This window comes from Grus americana, chromosome 2, assembly GCF_028858705.1.
Source record: "Grus americana isolate bGruAme1 chromosome 2, bGruAme1.mat, whole genome shotgun sequence".
Lineage (NCBI taxonomy): Eukaryota > Metazoa > Chordata > Aves > Gruiformes > Gruidae > Grus > Grus americana.
Genome location: NC_072853.1, coordinates 72,875,601 through 72,900,421, shown reverse-complemented (window position 1 = coordinate 72,900,421; position 24,821 = coordinate 72,875,601). Strand labels below are relative to the sequence as shown.

At 39.6% G+C, this 24,821-nt stretch overlaps 1 protein-coding gene across 2 annotated transcripts in view; it reads right to left on the bottom strand.

Moving 5' to 3' along the window:
• Positions 1-24,821, bottom strand: part of GALNT1 (polypeptide N-acetylgalactosaminyltransferase 1) — a 94,437-nt gene that overhangs the window by 30,737 nt on the left and 38,879 nt on the right. For both annotated transcript variants that reach the window (XM_054818707.1, XM_054818706.1), the window contains exons 3-4: positions 18,440-18,668; positions 11,822-11,996 (exon numbers count right to left, since the gene is read on the bottom strand). In XM_054818707.1, the coding sequence (XP_054674682.1) occupies positions 11,822-11,996; positions 18,440-18,578 (314 nt within the window). In that variant the 5' untranslated portion in view covers positions 18,579-18,668. The remainder of the gene's footprint in view (positions 1-11,821; positions 11,997-18,439; positions 18,669-24,821) is intronic.

The window sequence follows — 24,821 nt, the reverse complement described above, 5'->3', positions numbered from 1 at the left end:
TACATAATAGCACTTGGCATTTTATCAATACTATGAAATTGTATTCATGGATCAATTTACTTAGAAATTATTCCTAAAACCCAAGATTGAGTGCTACATGTGTAATACTGTCATACCTTGAAAGACAAATATTTACAATGTTAGCAGTGATCTGTTTGCACACCCTTCAAGGTCATGCTAAATAATTTCTGAAAGTAATGTAATAAAATGGGATTTAATATCTTGACAGCTCTTACATACTTTTGTTTCATAGGCTAAAAAATTACACCTCAAAAAAGCTACAAACAAGGTAGAGGTCTTGTAGGAAATCAATTATATGCTACCCTAATGTTTATGCAGTGAGACACAACGAGGAAAGCCTTCATTGAGGCAAAACATAAAAAAAAAGTATGTAATTTTCTAGAAAGATGATGTCATATTTATATTTTGCATTAGAAATAGACGTTACATTTCTAAATACTACAGAGTAAATCTCTACCTCTTGCGATGCTGCCAACAGGTTATTCACCACAGAGGAGCAATGAGAGGACAAGTAACATGGGAGTATTCTTTTCAAAATATGAAATTTTCAAAATGAGGCCACTCATGCCTACCTAAACACTAAAATCAGCAGACTTAGACATTACCTGAGCCATATTTGCTATACTTGATAGCAATTTTATTCCCAGATTCCACCAGCCTTTCACAGGAACAAGGCATGACCAATAATTTCCAGTGGCTCAAAGACATGAACAGCAGCAAAACATGCATGCAATCCTTGTTTTCTAGCCCAGTGCGCACAACCCAGAGCACTCTGATAAAGGACAGAGATGGAACGCAAGCAAAAGTGTCTCCTGTGCGCTAAGCAGCTCAGTTGGGAAATGGCACTAGAGCTCAGACTGATGCAGTATGATAATGCAGTACTGATGCATTTCTGAAAGCAACAGATTGGGGCAGGGGAGTAAATGTATTTAGTTATCTTACAAATTCAGTACAATCTTTTATCTTGCATACTACAAAAACCAGTTATAAATAAAAGCTGCAGTTATAAATAAACTGCATCCCAGAATTTAAATTTGGCAAAGGAATAATCGAAGTCTTGCTGAAAATCAGGTTAGACTTGAAGTTTTGAGGAAATGCTACACAGCACAGCCCCTGCAATAAACCTGTTTAATATTACTGATGCAGTACAAACAGCATATTCTTCAGTATTAAAGTATATTGGAACCTCTGGGAAGTAAGCATCAGTATCCTTAGACTTGAAAATACACATTTATTTTCTAATGGGGTTACCGAAGTTAATGCTGTATTGATAAGAGGAAAAAAAAAATCAGAAAATCTGAACTCTTCTCAGGACATCTCAGGCTTTAATTACTGATATCTAACGAATATCGCTGCAGTGCCAAAAAACATCAGTATTCTGCTGTTTACCTGCCTATTTGGCAAAAGTTATAGCCTGCAATAAAGTCAATGTAACAAAGCTGAGGCACAGCTACAGCCAATGCAAAAACTCCTCTCTGCTTAAATCATGGATGAAATCAGTTTTGACTCAGAGTCACCCTGAAGCTGCTGAGACTGACCTACATTTCCATTGGAGGGTAACGCCCTGTAGCAGGGGTGGCAGAGAAGGTCTCAAAACACTACAGCAAGAATCACCAGCCCTCAAGTCAAGTGGTGTGTTTCTGGTAAAAGCTGACTTAGTCTTTCCTGAATACGAGCAGCAGCCTCATGATATCATTACGAACAAGAGCATTAATAAATCTGCTGCTGACTTGAATTTTAAGAATACCCAAGCCCCCAGATTGAAAACAATCAAGCTGGATAACAGTGTAATTTTCACACAGAAACAACACAGCTGAAAGGGCTAAAAGCAATACTTCTGAGAAAGATGGAATCACTGACTGTCATAACATGCCAAACCACTTTTCACTACACAGACTTTGCATGCAACCACAGTTTTAACTTGTGGCCGCACAAAGAGAAAGCACTGCAGATAAGGTTGCAACAAAACTTCAAGCTACCCCTGAAGCTGCTTCCTCCAATCAAATCAGAACAATTCGATTTAGAAAGAGGTCTTCATTTCTGTAATTCATATCACAACTCCAATTAATCTTCCTGAACAGGTGACCTGATTGCAGGCAAATCCCTTATTCTTATTTAAAGATTTCCATCCAGCCTGCTTAATGTCTGCCTTCAATAGTATTATGTAATTTACCTGACATCAAGAGTATGAAATTTTCCTTTCTTCTGATCTCAAAGATTTGGATATAAGAAAGGTCGCATTATCTCATGAGTCAAGTAGCAATCTTCTTTAGACCCTGGAAACAAAATCCAAAATGGTCCTTAAAACCATTGTGGTTACAGAATTCAAACAGAATTTCACAAAAATAATTAGCTGCAATTGACTCTTTTCCTTATCCTGAAAGTAACCACAGGAAAGCATCTCTTGACAAAAGCAAAACCAATTCTTTCCTCAAAGACTGAAATTGCACCTTAAGTTCTCTAGCCAAATTATTTTCCATACTTGACCTATCAATTTGAATGAAATTCAGGATATGGCTGCTCATCCAAAATGGAAGACACTCATAAGTAAGAATGAGATTGCCAAGTGTTTGTGTGTATATACAGACACACTCATGTATATAAGCATGCATGTATACATGTGTATATATACATCTATATATATATAAAAAAAGTTTTACAGGAAGCAAGCTGATTTTAAAAGTGACTTTTTTGCCCCCCCTCTAAGCTTTCTCTAGGAAGAAGATTTATAGGTAATTTCTTCCAACTAACTCATTAAGTCAACATGAACGAGAACATTTCCAAATGTTGACTGTACAATGGGCCAGTAACAAGCTATATGCACCACAAAAGCCAGATGAAAAAAATACTCCTGCTAAGAGAATTATAGTCTTTAATACCTCCCAGGCTTTCAGACTTCCAGCGTGACATTTCTGGTCATCAGATCAGCAGACTTCCTTTACAGATGCCAGGTTAATTAACAGCCTGGACTTCTAGCTTGTAACAAAACGTTGAATAAACTCCTGAAGTCTTCCGCCACCTATGCTGACAACTTTGCTCTTTTTTATTATCTTTTACATCACTATGACCTAAGCTAAACGAATCCCAAAAGTTCACAAAGCACATCACAACTTCTGAAACTATTTAAATCCCCATGACCTTATGTGAATTTTAATACACACTTTCTGTAAGGAAGTGGGTTTTTCCCCTCGCGTTCCACCTAGCCTGGTACAACTGCACACTGCTGGCAAAAGCAATAATCCCACTTTTCACCACTACAGTTTTGTCCCATCCCTTTCTTTGCAGTAGATCTGTTGATCATTCAGCTGCTGGGTTTGTTCCTTCAGTTTGCTGATACAAAAAAATATACATTTTTCCCCTTTTTGGTGTGGAATCCTCCATCTAGTCAGTGAACACCAAGGCCACACAATCATCAGATCAATATAAACAGAATGATAGAATGGTTTGGGTTGGAAGGGACCTCAAAGATCATCTAGTTCCAACCCCCCTGCTGCGGGCAGGGACACCCTCCACTAGACCACATTGCCCAAAGCCTCATCTAGCCTGGTCTTAAACACTTCCAGGGATGGGGCAGCCACAACCTCTCTGGGCAACCTGTTCCAGTACCTCACTGCTCTCACAGGAAAGAATTTCTTTCTAACATCTAATCTAAATCGACCCTCCTTCAGCTTAAACCCATTACCCCTTGTCCTGTCACTACACTCCCTCATAAACAGTCCCTCACCATCTTTCCTGTAGGCCCCCTTCAGGTACTGGTAAGACACAATAAGATCTCCCCCGAGCCACCTTTTCTCCAGGCTGAACAACCCCAACTCTCTCAGCCTGTCCTCATAGGAGAGGTACTCCATCCCTCCAGTCAGCTTCATGGCCCTCCTCTGGACTCGCTCCAACAGCTCCATGTCTCTCCTGTACTGGGGCCCCCAGAGCTGGACGCAGTACTCCAGGTGGGGTCTCACCAGAGCGGAGTAGAGAGGCAGGATCACCTCCCTCAACCTGCTGGTCACACCTCTTTTGATGCAGCCCAGGACATGGTTGGCTTTCTGGGCTGCAAGCGCACACTGCCAGCCCATGTTGAGCTTCCCATCAGTCAATACCCCCAAGTCCTTCTCCTCGGGGCTGCTTTCAATCCATTCCTCGCCCAGCCTATAGTCATGCTTGGGATTGCACCAACCCACGTGCAGGACCTTGCACTTGGCCTTGCTGAACTTCATGCGGTTCGCACGGGCCCACCTCTCCAGCCTGTCAAGGTCCCTCTGGATGGCATTCCTTCCCTCCAGCATGTGGACCACACCACACAGCTTGGTGTCGTCGGCAAACTTGCTGAGGGTGCACTCGATCCCGTTGTCCATGTCGCCGACAAAGATGTTGAGCAGTGGCGGTCCCAGTACCGACCCCTGAGGGACGCCACTCGTCACCATTCTCCACTTGGACATTGAGCCATTGACCACAACTCTTTGAGTGCGACCATCCAGCCAATTCCTTATCCACCGAGCGGTCCATCCATCGAACCCATGTCTCTCCAATTTAGAGACAGGGATGTCGTGCGGGACAGTGTCAAATGCCTTGCGCAAGTCCAGGCAGATGACGTCAGTTGCCCTTCCCTTACCCACGGACGCTGTAACCCCATCATAGAAGGTCACCAAGTTTGTCAGGCATGATTTGCCCCCAGTAAAGCTGTGTTGGCTGTCACCAATCACCTCCTTATTTTCCATGTGCCTGAGCATGGTCTCCAGGAGGGTCTGCTCCATGATCTTGCCAGGCATGGAGGTGAGACTGACCGGCCTGTAGTTCCCTGGGTCTTCCTTTTTACCCTTTTTAAAAATGGGGGTTATGTTCCCTCTCTTCCAGTCAGTGGGAACTTCACCAGACTGCCAGGACTTCTCAAATAGGATGGTGAGTGGCCTGGCCACTTCATCCGCCAGTTCCCTCAAGACCCGTGGATGCAACTCATCAGGTCCCATGGACTTGTGCACCTTCAGGTTCCTTAGATACTCTCGAATGTGATCTTCTCCTACAGTGGGCGGTTCTGCATTCTCCCAGTCCCTGCCTTCTGTGCCCTGGGCAGTGTGGCTCAAGCATTTGCCAGTGAAGACTGAGGCAAAGAAGTCATTGAGTACCTCAGCCTTCTCCATATCCTGGGTAACCAGCTCGCCTGCTTCATTTCGGGGGGGACCCACATTTTCCCTCATCCTCCTCTTATCACTAACATACCTATAGAAGCTTTTTTTGTTGTCCTTGACATCCCTGGCCAGACTAATTTCTGTCAGGGCTTTGGCTTTCCTAACCTGCTCCCAGGCTGCTCGGACAGTTCCTCTGTATTCTTCCCAGGTTACCTGCCCTTGCTTCCACCCTCTGTAGGCTTCCTTTTTTGTCTGACATTGCCCAGGAGCTCCTTGTTCATCCATGGGGGCCTCTTGGTGTTTTTGCTTGACTTCCTCTTTGCTGGGAAGCAGTAAGACGATTTCTTTTGGCTGCAGTCCACATTTACACCAGATTATATGTAATATAAAACTACCCCCTTATCTCTTCTACTGAATTAAAATAATTAAAAGAGAGCACACCTACACAAGCCTCACATAGAAGTAAATATCTCAAGTGTTGCCTTTTAAAAAAATCCATAAAATGTCACACATTTGAATTTCAAGAGCATTCTCTTGCATGTGTGCCTTTACTAGTTTTACTATGAATAGTTTTACTCAAACTATTTTCCTCACACAGGGATTGTGTAAATTTTATGAATGTGTCATATTCAACTGTAGTATCTTAAAGTATACAGCAACTCAATTTATTTTGAGAAGTCAAAAAACCAAATTCCAGCGTATTCTCACATGTATACTTCAGGCTTAAACAATACATTTTTAAAGCACACATATGAAAACCAGATTGCAGTCCCGTAACTGAAAGGCATTATATTGTATCATATAATTAATGGTGCCTAAATCTAAAATCTAAATCTAAATACAGTTCTTTCTAAGCAAAAGAATGACAGAATTAGTCATATGAAGAACTTACTCGGAAAGGAGCTCAGCATAATTGCTATAATCTCCACAATATTCATGTAAGTTAGACTTAGGAGAATGGCTTTTAACCCCAGAAAAAAAAAAATTGTCTACTTCCTCGCAAGTGTGAAAGTAAGCTTGGCAGAAGAAACTGAGCAGGTTAGTTTGATTCAGCAAAATAATCTTCAATATGTGGTGGGTTGACCCTGGCTGGAGGCCAGGTGCCCACCAAGCTGCTCTATCACTCCCCTCATTCACCAAACAGGGGAGAAAAGGTATAACGAAACGCTTGTAAGTCGAGATAAGGACAGGGAGAGATCACTCACTAATTGTTGTCACGAGCAAAACAGACTGAACTTAGAGAGGGAATTCATCTAATTTATTACTAGGCAAAACAGAGTAATGAGAAATAAAATCAACTCTTAAAACACCTCCCCCCCACCCCTCCCATCTTCCCAGGCTCAACTTCATTCCCGGCTTCAACCTTCCCCCCCTCAGCGGCACAGGGGGACGGGGAATGGGGGTTACGGTCAGTTCATCACACGGTGTTTCTGCTGCTTCTTCATCCTCAGGGGGAGGACTCCTCTCATCGTTCCCCTGCTCCAGCATGGAGTCCCTCTCACGGGGTGCAGACCTTCAGGAGCAAACTGCTCCAGCGTGGGGTCCCCCACGGGGTCACAAGTCCTGCCAGCAAACCTGCCCTGGCGTGGGCTCCCCTCTGCACGGGTCCACCGGTCGGGTCAGGAACTTGCTCCAGCGTGGGCTTCCCACGGGCCACAGCCTCCTTCAGGTGCCTCCACCTGCTCCGGCGTGGGGTCCTCCACAGGCTGCAGGTGGAATCGCTACACCCCCTCATCCTTCCTCCATGGGCTGCAGGGGGACAGCCTGCTTCACCATGGTCTTCACCATGGGCTGCAGGGGGATCTCTGCTCCGGTGCCTGGAGCACCTCCTGCCCCTCCTTCTGCACTGACCTTGGTGTCTGCAGAGTTTCTTACATCTTCTCACTCCTCTCTCCGGCTGCAAAAGCTTTTTCTAACTGTTTTGTTTTCCTTCTTAAATATGTTATCACAGAGGGGCTGATTGGCTTGGCCTTGGCCAGGGGTGGGTCCGTCTTGGAGCCGGCTGGCATTGGCTCTGTCAGACACAGGGGGAGCTTCTAGCAGCTTCTCACAGAAGCCACCCCTGTAGCCCCCCCTGCTACCAAAACCTTGCCACACAAACCCAACACACAATAACAACTTAAACTGACCACATTACTGTACTAGTTAAACATTAAGGTCTTAGAGATCTGCATCTTATTCTTCTATTAAGTGGCTGAAGCCATAGTTCACATGAATTTAAACCCAGTGCACTCAAATATGTAGGGCCATCTGGCTAAAAACTCTGCTTATACCCTAGGACTATCTATACCACTCAAAATCCAGCATACCTACTTCCTTAACAGAGACAATTTGAGAAAAGGACAGTTAAAAGATCCCAAATGTTATACAGAACTAACTGGGGTATAATAAGACGTTTGATATCCTTAATTGTGGCAAAATCCTACCAACTAAGGAACAAAATTACAAGGAAGATCTTTTATGCCAAGTTCTACAGAACCTGCAGCCTTGGAGAAAAGGTTGCTAAGGTTTCTCAAAGCTATCCACACCCCTCCTTGCTGCAGCTCTGCTTGGGGAAGCGCATCACCTTTCCAAGAAATCTCAACCTGCAAAATATGACACCCTCCTAGCGCTGCATCATAAGCTCCAGTGGGGACCAGAGCTTACATGAACAACGTAATTCTGTCCCAGCTATGCCTGCATTGTTTCCAGCCTTGACCACTTGTGCCTGGAAGAGTGTTTTAAGATGCTCTTTTTGAGTGTAAAAAAAGTCACAATTGGGTCTAAACTCTCAGACCAGGGACCCAAATGTCTCCTTAAATGTTTTATATATTCCACAAATTATTAAATAATGAATATAGCCTGGAAAGCTCAGCCTTAGAACATAGTATTCATTCTTTATTTTGCAAAGCAGCTTCCAAGTCACCTCAAACAGTACTGAGAGCAAAACCAAGTCGTACAACACATACAAATTTCATGCATTTAACCACACCACTGTCCAGCCTGAATACCTGTCTAAGACACACAGGCACAGCTGAACACCTATTTCAGTCATTGACACCTTTTATTCATTGCCTCCCTCATCTTCAGTAAAATCAAGGCATGACTCTAATCACCCATCTTTTACTCTTTGCTGTCATGTCAAGCCCACAGCTGCTGCATATTTTCCTGGCAACTGTGAATCAACTCCCACTTTGATGACTGATTCAGACCAGAATAAGACATGCTTACAAGAATTATTCTATTAACAACTCAAAACCAATCTGCCAACCCCTGCTGCTTGTTCCCCCGCAACAACATCCCTCCAGAGGTTGTGGCCCTGTCAGTTATATTAGTTAGTTACACTAACATGCCTCAGTCCAGATTTGGGGAAGTATCCAGGCTAAAAAAAAAATAATTACTTCTGGTTTATCTTTTTCTGTTAAGCAAATCACTCAGTTGCGATAACGAGAATAAGTAGAATAATGTTCCCACTTACAGACACAAAATGACTAGCAATTCAGGCATATGTCAATGATTTTAAAGGCATCTATGTGCCTCGATAATTTTGTGGCAAATAATAAACTTGTTAATAAGACTGCAACACAGCTCAGCAGAACACAGTTTTCCACTTCTGTAGGTGTCTCGTACTGAGGAGTACCCCGAGCTGGAGAAGTGCCTAGAAGTTATTAAAACAGCTCACATTTTTCGTCTTCTAGTAAGGAAACAAAATTTCTTGGCCAAAACATAAACATGATGCACGGAGTGGGTCATCTATAGAGATTAACCTATGAGCACCTGAGGACGGAGCAGGCACACAAATATGGTTGCCTTCGCACAGATGATGGGGGGGTTTGGCAGAACTAGAAATTAGTCTGAAGGGTAATGTAGACTACTTCAAAAGCTGCTCTCCAGATGACAGGTTATGCCATCCCCATTAAATACATGTGGCAAATTGGTCCTAGCACACCTAAATCCACCAGCTTTTCAATGATTAACCGTCAGGCAAAACTTTTAAAGACATCTGTATTTCAGAAGAACTGACATGCCAGAGAATTACAGGACTTGAAATAGTCACATCTTCCCCCCACACCACATAAAGGAAGCAACTCACAAAACCTGTAAAGAAAATAATTACATGGTTGAACAGCTAAGCGTGCCTTTGAACATATCCTGCTTTCTCAAAACCTTGATTGAAAGTGCTACTAGCAGCTGCACTGTAAGCACATAAAAGTGGTAAGGAATGATTAGAAATTACCCATTCTCCTTCTCCCCAAACTATTTCCATATTAGCAGGGATATAGATAGAACAAGTTGTAACAGAAGCAACTCACTAATGCTACAGAAAGTATACCTGACCATGTGATTATTTTAACTAATCAGATAAATACTTTCATAAGACAAAAATACAACACCTGAGCCTATTTATAGTTTTCACAATTCGGAAAATGGCTATAGTGTTTTTGAAAAGTAACATTAATCCACACATGCAGATTAAGATACCCTTGCACTGTAAACACAGTATTGTTCTCAAATTTGCCTGGGAAATGTTAACACATTCCCCAACTTCTTAATTAGCATGACCTTATAAAGTACATACTGAAAAGATGACAAAAGGAGGAGGTTTTGGGGGGCCATTTTTCTCTCATAATCTACTAAAAATGCACACAGCAAATAAATATTAAAATTGAGGGCGGCAATTTACAAAAACAGAAAATCCAACTCTGCCCTGAGACCTTAACTAAAATTATATTCTAAGATTCCACTTTCACACACATAGTATAGCGACAGTATTTGTGTCCATACAAATGGAAAAGAGAAACAAATGCAACATTACTAAATTTATAATGCATATCTTACTGCGAAACACAGTAACTGCAGAGCATAGCCAACTGTCCAAGCCAAAAAATTCCTATAGCTCAACTTGATTTTAAAATTGTAATTTCATTTGTCTGCAAAGGTTTGAGTGATAGTAATACATTTTTAATAATTTATAATAATTTCTCTTTCCATTTTTGTCAATTCAAAGTCTAGACTTCACAAAGCTTACAATGAAGTCAACTTTTTAGATCTACAGATTTATTTTCTTATCTTTGTACTTACACTATAAAAATGGTAGAATATTTACATGCAAGTTTTCCAAGATGAATGCTGATAAACAGATGATGTTATTTCTTTCTTCCATAACTCCAGGGTCATTATGACAAATTACTCATGTTTACCTTCCAAATCAGCAACTATTGCAACCATCATTTCCCCAAAGTTTTGTTAATTCCTTCCATTCAGCTCTTCCAGAAAACAACATACAGAAATCACCCCAAATTAGCATCCTAGCTTTGACAAAAGTCTCCAACAAAACTCATGATTTTTCTCGCAGCTAAAGCAAGTTGAGAATGCTATCTGCAAGTTCTTAACTGGTGGAAGCCACCATTTTACAGTGAGGCAATTTCTTATCCTATAGAGTGTGATAGAAGCGGCAGACACTACATATGAATCTGCATGAATTCCAAGAGATTCCATAGCCAAGTTACAACTACAATCAGAGCAATAACGTGAGAGAAAAGATTATAACTCCCTCAAAACGTCTGTCAGTTTTGAAAGAAAGCCCTGCAAGTTCTCATGATTTATATTGTTCCACTATACTGAGAAACACGCAAGTAGTGACCATAAAATCTGACTAACAATATATCTAAAAATTAATTGAAAAGTTACATTAATTCAAACTTATGAAATCGTATTTTGAAAAATATATGGGTCAATTAATAAGAACACCAACACTACCAGGAACTCACATGCTACATAGAATCGCATTCATTACAGTAGATGAAGGTACCTACAAACCAGCTTTTTATCACTCATTAACAATGAAAAGTGGTCAGAGCTTCACGTCATTCTTCTAGTATTAGCTTCTGAGGTAGGAGATGAAAACAAATTAATCCAGCAGGTAGGCCTTGTATATACAGAAGCAACAGCAGAGCCTCCAAAGAAATGGGGTTTCCATAGCATCTGATTCTTGCTGGAGAATGCAGATAATTAACTGGGAAAATCTTGTTTCATGAGCTTTACTTAACTTGAGAGTCCCTTTCATAAACAAGAGGGGTTGGGGGAGTCATCAGCTACCCTGCCAGAGTAGCCCCAGGAGAGTAAAGCAATCTTAGTTTTATTTAAAACAAGGCTACAATTTTCTTTTTAATTAGTTAAGACCCAAATAGCTCTGAAAGGATCAATATTTCACAGGCAAGAATAAAACCAAACTAGATGGATATTAGAAAACATTATAATGCAATCTAGATGAGGCTTTGCACATTTCATTAGGTAAGAAATTTTTAAAGTATTTATTTCTCATCATTGAATCTTTTTTATTTCATATAATGCAGAATTTCAGTCTGCCTCATTACAAGCAGTGCATTAATTTTTCAAGTAAGTAATTTTTTCCTGAAATGCCAAGTCTTAAGTTAACTTTGTTTTCCTTCGACCAAACAAATTTCTGTTCCGTGAACAGGCTTCATACTTGTAATCAGATTCAAAGTTAAACAACACTGAAGAAAACTGTTTTCTGCTGTTCAATCTTATTTTACAAATAAGTACCATATATAAAGGAAATCATTCTATTTTCCACTTCAACAGTAATATCTTACAGAACAGAACTCCAGTTCTGAATGACTCTTTGCACATTCGTCATTTAATTAAAGTACATTTTTAATACAAAATAAAGCACTTACCCTTCTAACCTGACATCAGGTAATGATCTGTTGAGTGCAATCATTTCACTTGCCATTAAATTAAATTGATTTATTTTAAACATTTCTTTCATTTTTTCTTGCTCCTCTTTCGGAATGACCACAGGCTTCCCCATCTCTCCAGGTCCTTCATGTGGTTTTTGTATGGGTTCTGGAACTAAAAATAAATAAAATGTTGGTAACCACTTTTATGCTTGCTTTTGTTTGTTTATACTTTATTTTACACTGTAGGAGTGTTCCTGTTTAAAATAGAGTTCTAAAACCAACAGATTTTGGAAGTGAAAACAAATCTTCACATTTGGGAGTTTAACAAAGGTAGTTAAGTGCTACTCAGACACCACAATTAATTTGAAAAAAACAGTAAAGGTTTATATCTATCCATCATCATGTCCTAATTGACCTTACTGTTAAAGTTCTGGAACAACAGATATTTCTATCCCAAATTGTTCTTCCACACACAAGCTTTTCAGGAAAAGTTGAATTTTCCTTTACAGGGATTTTAGTAAAGATTAAAGTAAAATCGTAGCTTTACATTTTTATCCACATTTTTATTTTGACAGAATGACATTGGCACTTACAGTTTAGAAATAATTTCTCTTGGTTTTACTAACATTATTTTTAGTGACCATAATTACATTTTGAAGTTTAACGTTAGTACTTGAAACAGAAACAGTAACACTTGACATGTTTAAACCAAAGAAATCTTAAATATCAAATATCTGATCGCACTGATGAAGGAGAAAGGGAAGAGAAAGGAATCCAGACTCTTGAATTATTTGGGTTTTTTTTTAAAACAAAATAAGCAAAAAGTCAAAAGATTAAAAAACCCCCTACGTTAATTTTCTTCACAAAATACCCAGTTACTTTTCTCCTGCGCTGAAGGTTTTTTAAATGCTGAAATACTGAATTTTAAATATATTAATACTTTACGAATTCAATACAAATTTTAATTAAAAAAATAGTAATTTAAGATCTAAACAGAGGAACAGGAAGTATTTTAAAATAAAGGCACCAAAGCCCTCAGTATAAGCTAGCTTCAAATGAACTTTAATTTGCATCTAGAACAGTACAGTGTAATTAAAGCTTATGCCAAGAGCAAATAGCCATATAAAGAATAAAAATACAATTTTTTTAAAAAGCCCAAGCCTTCCATCTTTGCTGAAACACTAAGACTTACAATAAATACTTACTAAGAACTGAAACATTTTGCTAGTTTGCAGACAGCATTAATCGGTTACAAGCACAATGTGTTCCTTGAGAAACTTTCATTTTCAAGTACCTGAAGCAACTGCACTAGTTGCATTACCGCAGTAACATTTAGCAGAGAAAATCCTCCCACCACAGAGATGCTTTCTTTTTACCAAACTCCCATTCACTGCAAGTTGAGCCATATAATACTAGAAGTTGCCAGCCAGCCACTCATCCACTAAAAATTTATAGAATAAGTAAGTCCAAGCAGATCCTAAGCAGACCAATTTAGGCACTTGTTTTAACCATGGGCTAAAATGAGCAAGCGGTTTGCTTTGCATCTTTGCCTCCTAAGTACAGTTGAACCTCATCAAACCTGCTGACTTGCAATTCCATAACCTTTTAAAATAAAATTTGTGCCTTTGAGGGGGGGGGGGGGGGGAGGGGGGGAGTAATCAACATAAAATTATGGTATACAATAAGGCAATTATTTGGGTTTAATTTTATATATTCAGCTTGGTTTTATTACGTGAGCTATCATAACTATTTTTATTAAGAGTATAGCAATGAGTATATAGGTACCTAAAATGATTAAACAAAAGCTATCATAATATATTTCCTTCATTCTTAAGAGTGAATGTCTTATCCTACCATATTTGGTATTTAAAAGAAAAAAATAATTTCCTGTCTCATTTATACTTCTAGTTTTTTCTTAACCTTGATTAAACCAGTTAAACTGAATAGTTAAATTAACTGAAAACTCATCTTTCCCATTTGAAGATCCTGCTGTTAGATGCTAGTTTAGCACATCAGTGAGTTGGATCCAGGTGTACAATTCCACACATTCACCAGCTGAATTCTTAAATTTCATTAGCAAATATATACTACTTTATTACACATTTTACCTAAATAAAGTACTCCTTTCTCCAGCAGAGAAATCCAGCAACAGCTAACTAGATCCACAGATATTTTATGGAACTCACTAAATGCAAAGATAGGCAAGCTTGATGTGCAAGCACAGAGAAACTAAGCATCTTCTCTCAGATTTCTGCATTTACAGTAGTCTGTTTTCCCACAAAAGCATGTAGTTTTCATATAAACACAAACCAACAACATTCTCTGAAAATGACTAATACACATTGTTAAAAATTCAAACCACAGTGCTCTTTTGTCAGTTAACTATGAAACAAAATGTTTCCTTTGAAGGACTGTAGACACATACTGATGACATACTTCCAACAAATAGAAATTTAATTTACAGCTACAAGTTTCAGGGAAAAATAAATTACTTAATCATCACCTGATCTGATCGGAAATCTAGTAATGTTTTTCCAGACATTTCTCATTTGTATCAGTAAACCATTAGTTTCAAAGAGGGCTTGATATCTTCCAGATCTTCATTAAAAATCAGGAACTCTTTATGTGTATGGACTACAAATTCCTTTTTACCAGGCAATATCCCTGATGAAAAACAGATACTTCAAAATCTAAGATCATCTAAAGCCAGAAAAAGGGATGGATTCTCCCCTGACATGTCTTTAGGGGCCACAACAATGCTAAACTGACCAAAACACTAAGTCCAGTCACCTTTGAAAGAACCACCACAGTTACACGAAAGCTGTGTGGACAGGTAAAAATTCAGAGAAGTTTTGTCTTAGACACACCTCAGCTTTAACAGAACAAGACTGATTTATGATGAACAGTTCCTGTAAATCTGTGGTTTATATATCTTGAACCTGCTCACTTAGGAATTTATATGCAGATGAGAATATTCAGAACCAAGTCACAACTTAAGACTTTTATCTTTACCAAAGAGCTCAAAATTCAGAGCACAAGGCCTTGATTGGCACTTGACAAAAACGACTGGTCCTAGTTTAAATCTGTCATTGCCCCAATAAAAGAGTTTAAATAGCAAGTAGCTGAGATCACAAGACTCTTGTAATACCAATCCTAAGTCTGAAAGAATTATTATTTTTTTTGCAGGGCTTCTAATCATTACACAAGTAGAATGCCCCTTGAAGAAAAACAAAAAAGGGGGGAGAGGGGGGAAGAGGTAAAAAGGATGAGTTTGGACATTTAGAAACTGCATCAAGTGCCAAAGCTGGAAATTCCTTTGAAGTTATACCTTTAAGAAGCCTGTAACTGCGGGTAAGGAAGGACTCATTTGATGTTCATTTAAGTCAAGAACTTAGAGCTTACATACAGGATTCTTACAGAAATAAGACAGTTACACACACAAAAAAAATCTTTAGTAGTAAAACCACAGTACTACCTAGCCCTTTTTTGTTTACAGCAATGGTACCTTTTTGTATTGTTAAGAGAACGATTGAACTCTTTCTTTAAGTCTACAACTTGTTTACACTTATCAGTAAGTTCTATTCCAGGCTGTGAAATCTAAATTGTAATGCCAAATCTCCATCTGGAAACGATAGTGCTCAAGTAGATATCCTATGAATTTCAGGCTTGGAAAAAACTACCACATAACATGGATGATGCTTACTAAGGTTCAGTGATTTTCCTTCCAACTCTTAACAACCTTTAAACTTACAGCAACAGCCCTCCATTATCAGCTACTACTCTTCATGAATTTGACTGATGAACAATCAGCGATTACAAAAAGGGAACCACCACCCAGAAGATGTGCCAATAGAAAGAACAGCTGCGACAGTTTGGGCAAGGGGTGTACACTATCCAGGTCAGCTGGGTAGCTCAGAATAGATGAGACAACCTCAGAGCTGAGCACCGGAGAGAGCTTCCCCCTGACCTATTCGCCCCTCTCTGGAGTGGTCATGGTGGGGAGAAGAGAAGCAGTATCAGCCAGGACAAACACCCTTCCAACTTCATAAAAGCCTGAACTGTCCAAAATTATCCTCAAAATCTTTTGCTCCTGCTGAAATATCTAAAGACTAATTTTTCCAACTAGGCAAGCACTGCCTAAAATAAACTTACAAACTCTTCAGAAAAATTTACTCATATGTCAAGTAGGTTCATTAAATGCCATGGAATTCTTCTACAAATTGCAAAGAGAAGCTATATACCAGAGTTACATGGACAAAGAGACTATTAAATTCAGAACACTTACATAATTTACGCTGAATCAAGAAAACTAGATTATGGAAATGAATGGAGGGGGGGAAGTGAAGTGGAAAAGAAGATTTTGATAAAAGCTTCACAGAAAAAATAGCCTCAATGTTATCTGAGGATATTCTAGGTATTATAATTGGGAATAAATCCACTACAGACTCCACATCAGCAAACTACAGGAATGAGTAAGAACATCTAAGATCAGGCATACAACTAGGTTAAAAGGAAGTGTCACACTGTCAGCTACGACCATGGTTTCTAGCAGACATATTTCTTCACATACCTTACGACAAGTCAGCTGTTTAAAAGAACAAGAAAAATGTACAAAACTATACACAAAGTTTTGTCTTGTTGATCTGTTTGATGTTGGTTTGTTTGTTTACAAGCCAATAAGATACTAAAAAGATAATCAGGGATTTTAACACACACAGGTTAGGGAAAGACCAGACTGAAGACTGTACTCAACTAAGTAAAACTAATGTTGCATAGGAAGAATCATAATACCAATCTTTAGAAACTGCAGATTTTCCCCTCACCTGAAGGATCTCCCAATGACTTTACACATAAAGTCATCTGAACTTTCAACATCATCAATATATCAAGTTTGCTATATATTGACTTCAATTGCTGTTTGCCAACAGCAAAAAAACTCCCAACAAACCAAAACCAAAACCAAACAACTGTTTGCGAGACAGCTCTAAAGAAGCCTGGCATAAGTTATCTGCGTCGCATCATGTAAAAGCTTTGTGGGAATCCAAAAAGTGGATCCATTCCTTAATGCAATATTAGTCATCCTCAAGAAAATCTCCCAACTTCTAAAAAGAAAAAGCCTGAGTTCCTATAAAAGACATACTTTCTACATAATCCTAATTCATTTTCTCATCACTTTCTTTTCTGCTTATTGAAAAAGAAACCCAAAAGATGAAATGCAAGCAACTGAAAATTTAAGTCCCTTCTGCAAAACTCAGGTGAACTAGAACCCCTCTATAACGTTTACATGCAGTTGTGGAAACAACCAACAACCATTGAGATGTACGACGTGCAGAAATTCTACATTCCTATACATAGTTGTTCTCTGTGGAGATTTATCAGCCTGTTTTCACCAGGGGGAGGGGGAAATTACAACAAAACAAAACTAACATTTCCTAAACATCTGCCCAGTGTTATTCTGTAAAACAGCAACACTATTCTTAAAACATTTCAGAAAATTTCCCAGGGATGTCAAAGTTGTCCATACCAGATGTCAACAGGTGAAAAAGTTTTTTGTGACAGAAAGCATTAATCAATCTTGAATACATTTGGCTGATAGGACTTAACATTGATCATCACTCCATAAGTTTCCTGTAGCAGCAGTGAAACATACAGACACAGCCTTTCAGGTGGGAGACACCATACTACAAAATTAGATGTTTCACAAATGAAGTGGAAGCAGCAGCTGTCTGCAGTTCTAAATGCCTGTGCCGAGATGTTGCAGGGGTGAATTCTCACTGCACCAACCCTTTTTCCACATGTGATCAACTATGATGACCTTCCTAAAAAAAAGCTGGCAACATGAATAGTACCGACTTTCAAAAAACCACTCAGCTCATCTAACTGGTACCCAAAAACTAAGATAGCAGTAACAAAACAGAAAGCTTATCTGAAGACCTTTAGTATTGAATAACAAGCTCTCACTTCAAAGAAAAAGTTACCTACATAAGCATATCCATATGTATATCTGTATGCTTGTGTGTGTGTATATATATATACACAGAGAGAGAGAGCGCGCGCGCGCACGAGAGAGACACTCCCCTCATATTTGTCACTTTTGCAGCCAGGTTTATTCTATTTATTTTCATTACAACATTCACCATCCCTTACTGTTATAGTCACTGGCCAAATTTTTGCTTAGTTTGGGGGGGGTTTTTTGCTTGTTTTTGTTTTTTTGCAGGGGCAGGTGGAGAAGTAAGGTTGGTTGTTGGTTTGGTTTGTTTTACCACCAAGTCCAGTGAAGTTAACAGTACCTTTGCTTCCTCACTGGTGGAAATTTAGAACATGCTTTAGACTATATTAACATAGCTTACATTCCTGAACTGCTTGTTGCGTAGTTTTATTATTTTACTATATACATTAGTGCTTAAAATTCTATATTTTAAGCAAGCATTTAAGTCTGCAATATATATCCCAGGCAATGTGCTTATGCCCTAGTCATTCAAAGAAACACTGAACATTCTGCAACACCTTAATATTGATGCAATACTATCTTGGAGGGGGGGCAGGATTAAATGTTTAAAAGGAGTGCAATTTTAAATGAGTATAATTTAAACATTACTTAGGCAGAAAACTTACCATCTCCAGCAGGAAGGCCTCGTTCTTTTTTCTCATCACATTTGTTGCATTCACTGAAGTACAGCAATAGAAACATATCCAGAAGGACCCAAACCAAAGAGGTGGCAAGGACCACCTTGCAATATGCAAATTTTTTCATGGCACTTCAAGTCAAATACAAAAATAAAAAAGTATAAATAAAAACATCAACAGGTTGCTTCAATCCAGTTTGAGACACCACGTTCTATATCTGGGGGAAAAAAAGAAAAAAAGAAAAAGTCACAAAAAGTTACCTAAGGACAGCGGCTAAAAGCAGAAATTTTAACTACATTTTAAAGGTAACAATTTAATTACCAAATATTATATGTATCAAAATGAATGCTCTATGCACTCCAACAAGATTAAGGGAACAGCGTCTATTAACAGGCCCATCACTAGGAATGCAAATCCACAAATGCCTGCATTTTACAGAGTCCAATGGCACATTACACCTTCATTACACTTTTGCTTTCAGCAAACCAAAAATAAACATTCCTTTTGGTAAAGTTAAACAAAAGGCAAAGTGAAGAAACTAGCACAAGCCACTGTGATCACTTACTAGGCATTTAAAGCTAAAGGTATCAATTAATAATTTTGATGCTTCAAGTGGCTTTAATAGTTTTATACATTTTATACATTTTTCAACACGTATACATTAAAATTTTAGAATGCCAAGCTTTGAAATGCACCTCTGTCCTACTCAAATTACAAGCAAATCTTGTTACAAGGACTGCTTATATCCATGACTGACATTTGGGTAGGGCAGAATCAAGAACAGCTTTGGGCTTGTTCACTTACACTAAAATATGATTTTTTTTTTTTATTACCAACAGGTTCCCCACCACTACTGACACATTTCAACACAAAGTACTCCCAAAGTATTTCCCAGTGGGAATAGCTTACTAGTTAAAACCAGAATTGCAGACATTTATAAAATAAATGGAAAATAAGACTTTTCAAAAACACACTAGAATTTTAAAATTGATATATGCACAGTTTCTTTTACATGCTTTCAGCCTAAACTGAGGAATTTATTGGAAAGGAGAACTTTAATCATAAGCCATGATTATGCAAAAACCTCACAGAAAACCCTGTATCATTAAGACTACCCTTCCTTCAGTATTTCACCGTCATAATTTGATTCCTGCCTTTCCCCCTCTTATTGCAGGAAATTACTACAACATCCTTCTTCTAAATACAGCTTATTTCTTCTTACTGGCAGCAGACATATTCATGACTCCATGCATCCCTATACATTTAAGTGGCATAGCTTTGGATGGTAAGGCAACGTAGGAGCCTGTAGCCTTCCACTTGTGCATGACTAGAAGGGTGTACATCCCTCTGCTTCCTGCGTAGGTGCACATCAAACGCCAGGAAATAGTTCTGTTTGGGGTAATCTCAGTTTGCACCTATATCATTTTGTTATACAGGGATGACTATATAAAATGAAGAACTACAAAAGTATCTGTAATTAACAACTCGATGATAAAATAGCAGGTGAAATTACCACAACATTAAGTAAAGGAAAAAAATCCTAGGGATTATTTGTTTGGGTTTTTTGGTTGGGTTTTTGGTGTTGGTTTTTTTTGGTGGGCTTTTGGTTTTGGTTTTTGGGGTTTTTTTTGTTTTGTTTTGTTTTTTAAGTAGACACAAGGATGGGCCTGAACTCTGGATCTTGGATTTGCACTAGAAAGCTCTATAAAACCATCAGCTGGGTGATCAGCAGGAGTGAAAGAGAAAGAATTTGTTACTAGACTACTAAGAGAAGAACAGAAAACAAACCATCACTATGCCATTACACAGTATCTGCTTTCTCATCTTGAGCAGTGTATGAACATTCAGTCTTGCCATTTCAAAAAGGATATAGAAGGATTAGAAAGAACAAGCAAGAAGGGCAAAAGGATGAAGACAACAAGAAATAGCTTCATTATAAGGTGTAAGTGAAGAGAGCAGCATTCTTCCTGGCTGGAAAAGATGTAATCTAAATCAGCTGGCAGGTCTATAAAATCAAAAGCTGCATGGAGATGGTCAAGAAAAACTGTTGCTTGTTTCTGCCAATACAAATACTTAGGAGTAATCAAGTGAATTTAGCAGCAAGAGGTTAAAAAACAAAAGGAAGGTATTCCCCATGATATGTAGTTATGGAAGGGAACTGCCTGCCACAGTACACTGCCAGTGCTGCAAGTCTATTCATCAGCTATTACACACCAAGTCCTCACCCCTACCTCAGGTAGCCCTGACTGTGACCGTCAAGTCACTGTATGTGGAAGTGAAACTTCACATGCAGTACAGACTGAGTCAGGGATCTCAAGCCACTTGGACATGTGCAACTCCATGGCACCAGACAGGAGGCATCTGAGGATGCTGAAGGAGCAGACTGATCTTATTGCAGGGTCATGTCTGAAAGGTCATGGTGAACCAGAGAGTTGCCTCAGGACTAGGAAAAAAGCTATCATCAAGAAGAAAAAGGAGGATGTGGAAAACCAACTGCTATTCAGTCTCATTTAAGGCCCTGCGAAGATTATGAAACAAATCTTCCTGGAATCTACATACACACACACACAATAAAAATAAATCAATTAATAAATAGAAAGTGACTGGGAACAGACAGTACAGACTTACTGAGGGCACAGCATACTTAACCAACCTGGCAGCTTGCTTTAAGGAAAGGACTGGTCTGGTGAGCAAGGGAAGAGCAGTGAGTGTTGCTTACCTTGACTTTAACAGGGACTGTGACAGTCTTCCAGAGTACTTTGCCAGAACTGAGACATGACCTGAACAAGTGGGCTACCAGGTGGGTGGTCTGCTAGCTGGACCAGCAGGCTCTCTGGGTTTTCACCAGCAGTACAAAGTCCAGCTAACAGACAGTCACCAGTGGTGTCTTTCAGAGGTCAAAACTAGAGCTGATACTGGTTAGTGTCTTTACTAAGAACCTGGGGGATGGGACCGAATCCACACTCAGCAAGGCTGCTGGTGACACCCAACTGGGGGTGGAGCATGCAGGCAATACCCTGAAACAGGCAGGCTGAAAACCTCAAGAAGTTCAATAAATGCAAGTACAAAGTCCGGTACCCAGCATGGAATAACCATATTATCCATATAGGCTGGGCGTCAACAGGGTAGGAAGCTGCTATGCAGAAAGAAACCTTTGGAGCATGCTAGCAACTTTAACATGAATCAGCAATGTGCCCTTACAGCAAATACTCCTATAAACAAGTCCGGTAACCACAGCAATAATCCCAAAATGCATAGGTTTAATAATTGCCTTTGCTACTGAGTAATGTAATAAAACTGAAGATTTTTGCAAAACCAGGTATTTTTCCTCCCTTCAAAATACTGAATAATAGATAACAAAGCCTTTATGCCATGGAAGTAAAAGGAGTATTGTGTTGGGTTTGCATGGCAAGGTTTTGGTAGCAGCGGGGGCTACAGGGGTGGCTTCTGTGAGAAGCTGCTAAAAGCTCCCCCTGTGTCTGATAAGAGCCAATGCCAGCTGGCTCTGAGACGGACCCGCCGCTGGCCAAGGCCAAGCCAATCAGCGCCTCTGTGATAACATATTTAAGAAGGGAAAAACCAGTGAGAGAAAGCTTTTGCAACCAGAGAGAGGAGTGAGATGATGTAAGAAAAACTGCAGACACCAAGGTCAGTGCAGAAGGAGGGGGAGGAGGAGCTCCAGGCGCCGGAGCAGAGATCCCCCTGCAGCCCGTGGTGAAGGCCATGGTGAAGCAGGCTGTCCCCCTGCAGCCCATGGAGGAAGGATGAGGGGGTGTAGAGATTCCACCGGCAGCCCGTGGAGAACCCCACACCAGAGCAGGTGGAGGCACCTAAGGAGGCTGTGACCCTGTGGGAAGCCCGCGCTGGAGTAAGCTCCTGACCGGACCTGTGACCCCATGGAAAGAGGAGCCCACGCCAGGGCAGGTTTGCTGGCAGGACTTGTGACCCCGTGGGGGACCCCACGCTGGAGCAGTCTGCTCCTGAAGGTCTGCACCCCGTGGGAGAGACCCACGCTGGAGCAGTTTGTGAAGGACTGTAGCCTGTGGGAGAGACTCACGTTGGAGAAGTTCGTGAAGGACTGTCTCCCATGAGAGGGACTCCATGTTGGAGCAGGGGATCAATGAGAGGAGTCCTCCCCCTGAGGATGAAGAAGTGGCAGAAACAACGTGAGATGAATTGACCATAACCCCCATTCCCCGTCCACCTGTGCCGTTGAGGGGAGGAGGTTGAAGCCAGGAGTGAAGCTGAGCCCGGGAAGATGGGAGGGGTGGGGGGAGGTGTTTTAAGATTTGATTTTATTTCTCATTCCTCTACTCTGTTTTGCTTAGTAATAAATTAGATGAATTTTCTCTCTAAGTTCAGTCTGCTTTGCTCATGACGGTAATTAGTGACTGATCTCTCCTTGTCCTTATCTTGACCCATAAGCATTTCGTTATGCCTTTTCTCCCCTGTTTAGTGAATGAGGGGAGTGAGAGAGTGGCTCTGGTGGGCACCTGGCCCCCAGCCAGGGTCAACCCACCACAAGTATTAAAAACACCTTCCTTGGAAAGAGTAGAAACAGAGGCTGTGACTTATCAAGAATTAAGTGAAAAGAGGAAAAAGGGGTACGTTCAAGTCTTGTTACTTCTGAAGGTCAAGTGATTTCCACACACACACAGAAAATCCATGATACACTTGACACTATAGAAAAAGGTCATCTTTAAAATTACTGCTCACGTAAAGTGCATTGTTTCACTTTACCACCTTTTTTACCAACACAGTTGGCATGGGAAAGAATGCTTACTCCTTTCAGCATGACACAGTGCAGTCATTTTTATCTTCAGACCAACTTCATCTTTGTTTATACTAGTGATCAGTCTTCAATACGACTTTAACAGACTTAACAAAGGACCTAATTGCCGTTATTCAACTAAATCAGGATTCTACACTGGATGTGGTACCTAAACAGACAAAGCTGATGTAAAGTTTGTTTTCCAAACTTTCAGATATGAATAAATAGAAGTTGGCACAAAGTATGGGCTCATCAAAATCCCGACACAACATTTGCTGTTTCTAAGCTATTAATATCAATTGAAACCAAATGGAAAGTGATTAACTGAACAGCATCTAACGAAAGATTGATGGCCTACACAAAACTGAATTTTCAGCTTCTCAGTCTATTTGGTAATGTGGGAGAAAAGACTGGCATACTTTAAGGTAACATATTAGGCATACGTATGGATTTTTGAGCAAACTTCTAAAAAATGAAAAAAGCAAATTGTCAATATGAGCATTGTCCAAAACTCCATATATCTGAACTATTAATGAGATCTATCCAGTTGAAAACAGAAGTGATGCCAATACTAGATTCAGGTTTCAGAACTACTGTGCCAATGTGGTTTTTTTTCTTTTTACTGGCCCACACTGTTAAACTGGTTTTAGTGCTTGTTTGCAGAGACCTCATTACGATCAGCTCATCAGTAATAAGTCAGTTCGAGGATAAACAAAGTATTATCTAGTTTCAGTGTTAAAAAAGCAAATGTAAAAAACCCATTCATATGAGAGGGTCAACCCATCACCTGTGGAAAACAGGTGTATTCTCTGTTTTCTTCACAGAAACCTAAATGCATTTTGTAAATTAAAAAATATTAATGAGCTCAAGGATGCCAGTACTCTTCTCCTCAGAAGTTAACACAGGGAGAAGTAGTCTTCACTGAGCTGCACTTCTTTGACAGATTTTGAAAGGTTTCAGTATTCAAGTCATCTGTTCAGTACAATTCAGCAACAGTAAGTTCTGAAGAAGTGATGAGAGCAAACGAATCATACTAGTCTGAGTGGTATGAGAACAATTCATTAAAAACAAACCTATTATTCAGAAAAATCTGAGAAATGTAGGTCAGTAAAATCAATTTCTCCTCTTCTTGCTCTGTGCAGGAAGGCTACACTTTCAATTCATCAGAAGTGAATTTTCAATTATAAGTCAATTTTTTAAATTGACCATTTGAAAAAACTATCAATTATGTTTCTAAAACTGGTAGGCCTTGGAATGAAGGAGGAATAAAACGGAAACATGAGTAGCTGACTACACTTGAAAAAACAAGGATGAACTTAATACACAAAGGCAGAAGTAATGAAAGCCTTCATAAAGGCTTTCCTACAGATAAATTAGAATGCATAAATATGCTTATAAAAGTAGAAGCTCTTGTGAGATGAAAATCTGGCTCATCACATAGATGTTTCTAACTGTATGGACCTAAGTCACTGTGCACTTGAACCTCTAATTCTCCTGATTTACTTATCTAAGTAGTCTTTACTTAACGTATAAACTTTTATGATTATTTCTAATTACTTCTACAGATACATAGTAAGGAAATAACATTTCTAAACTGAG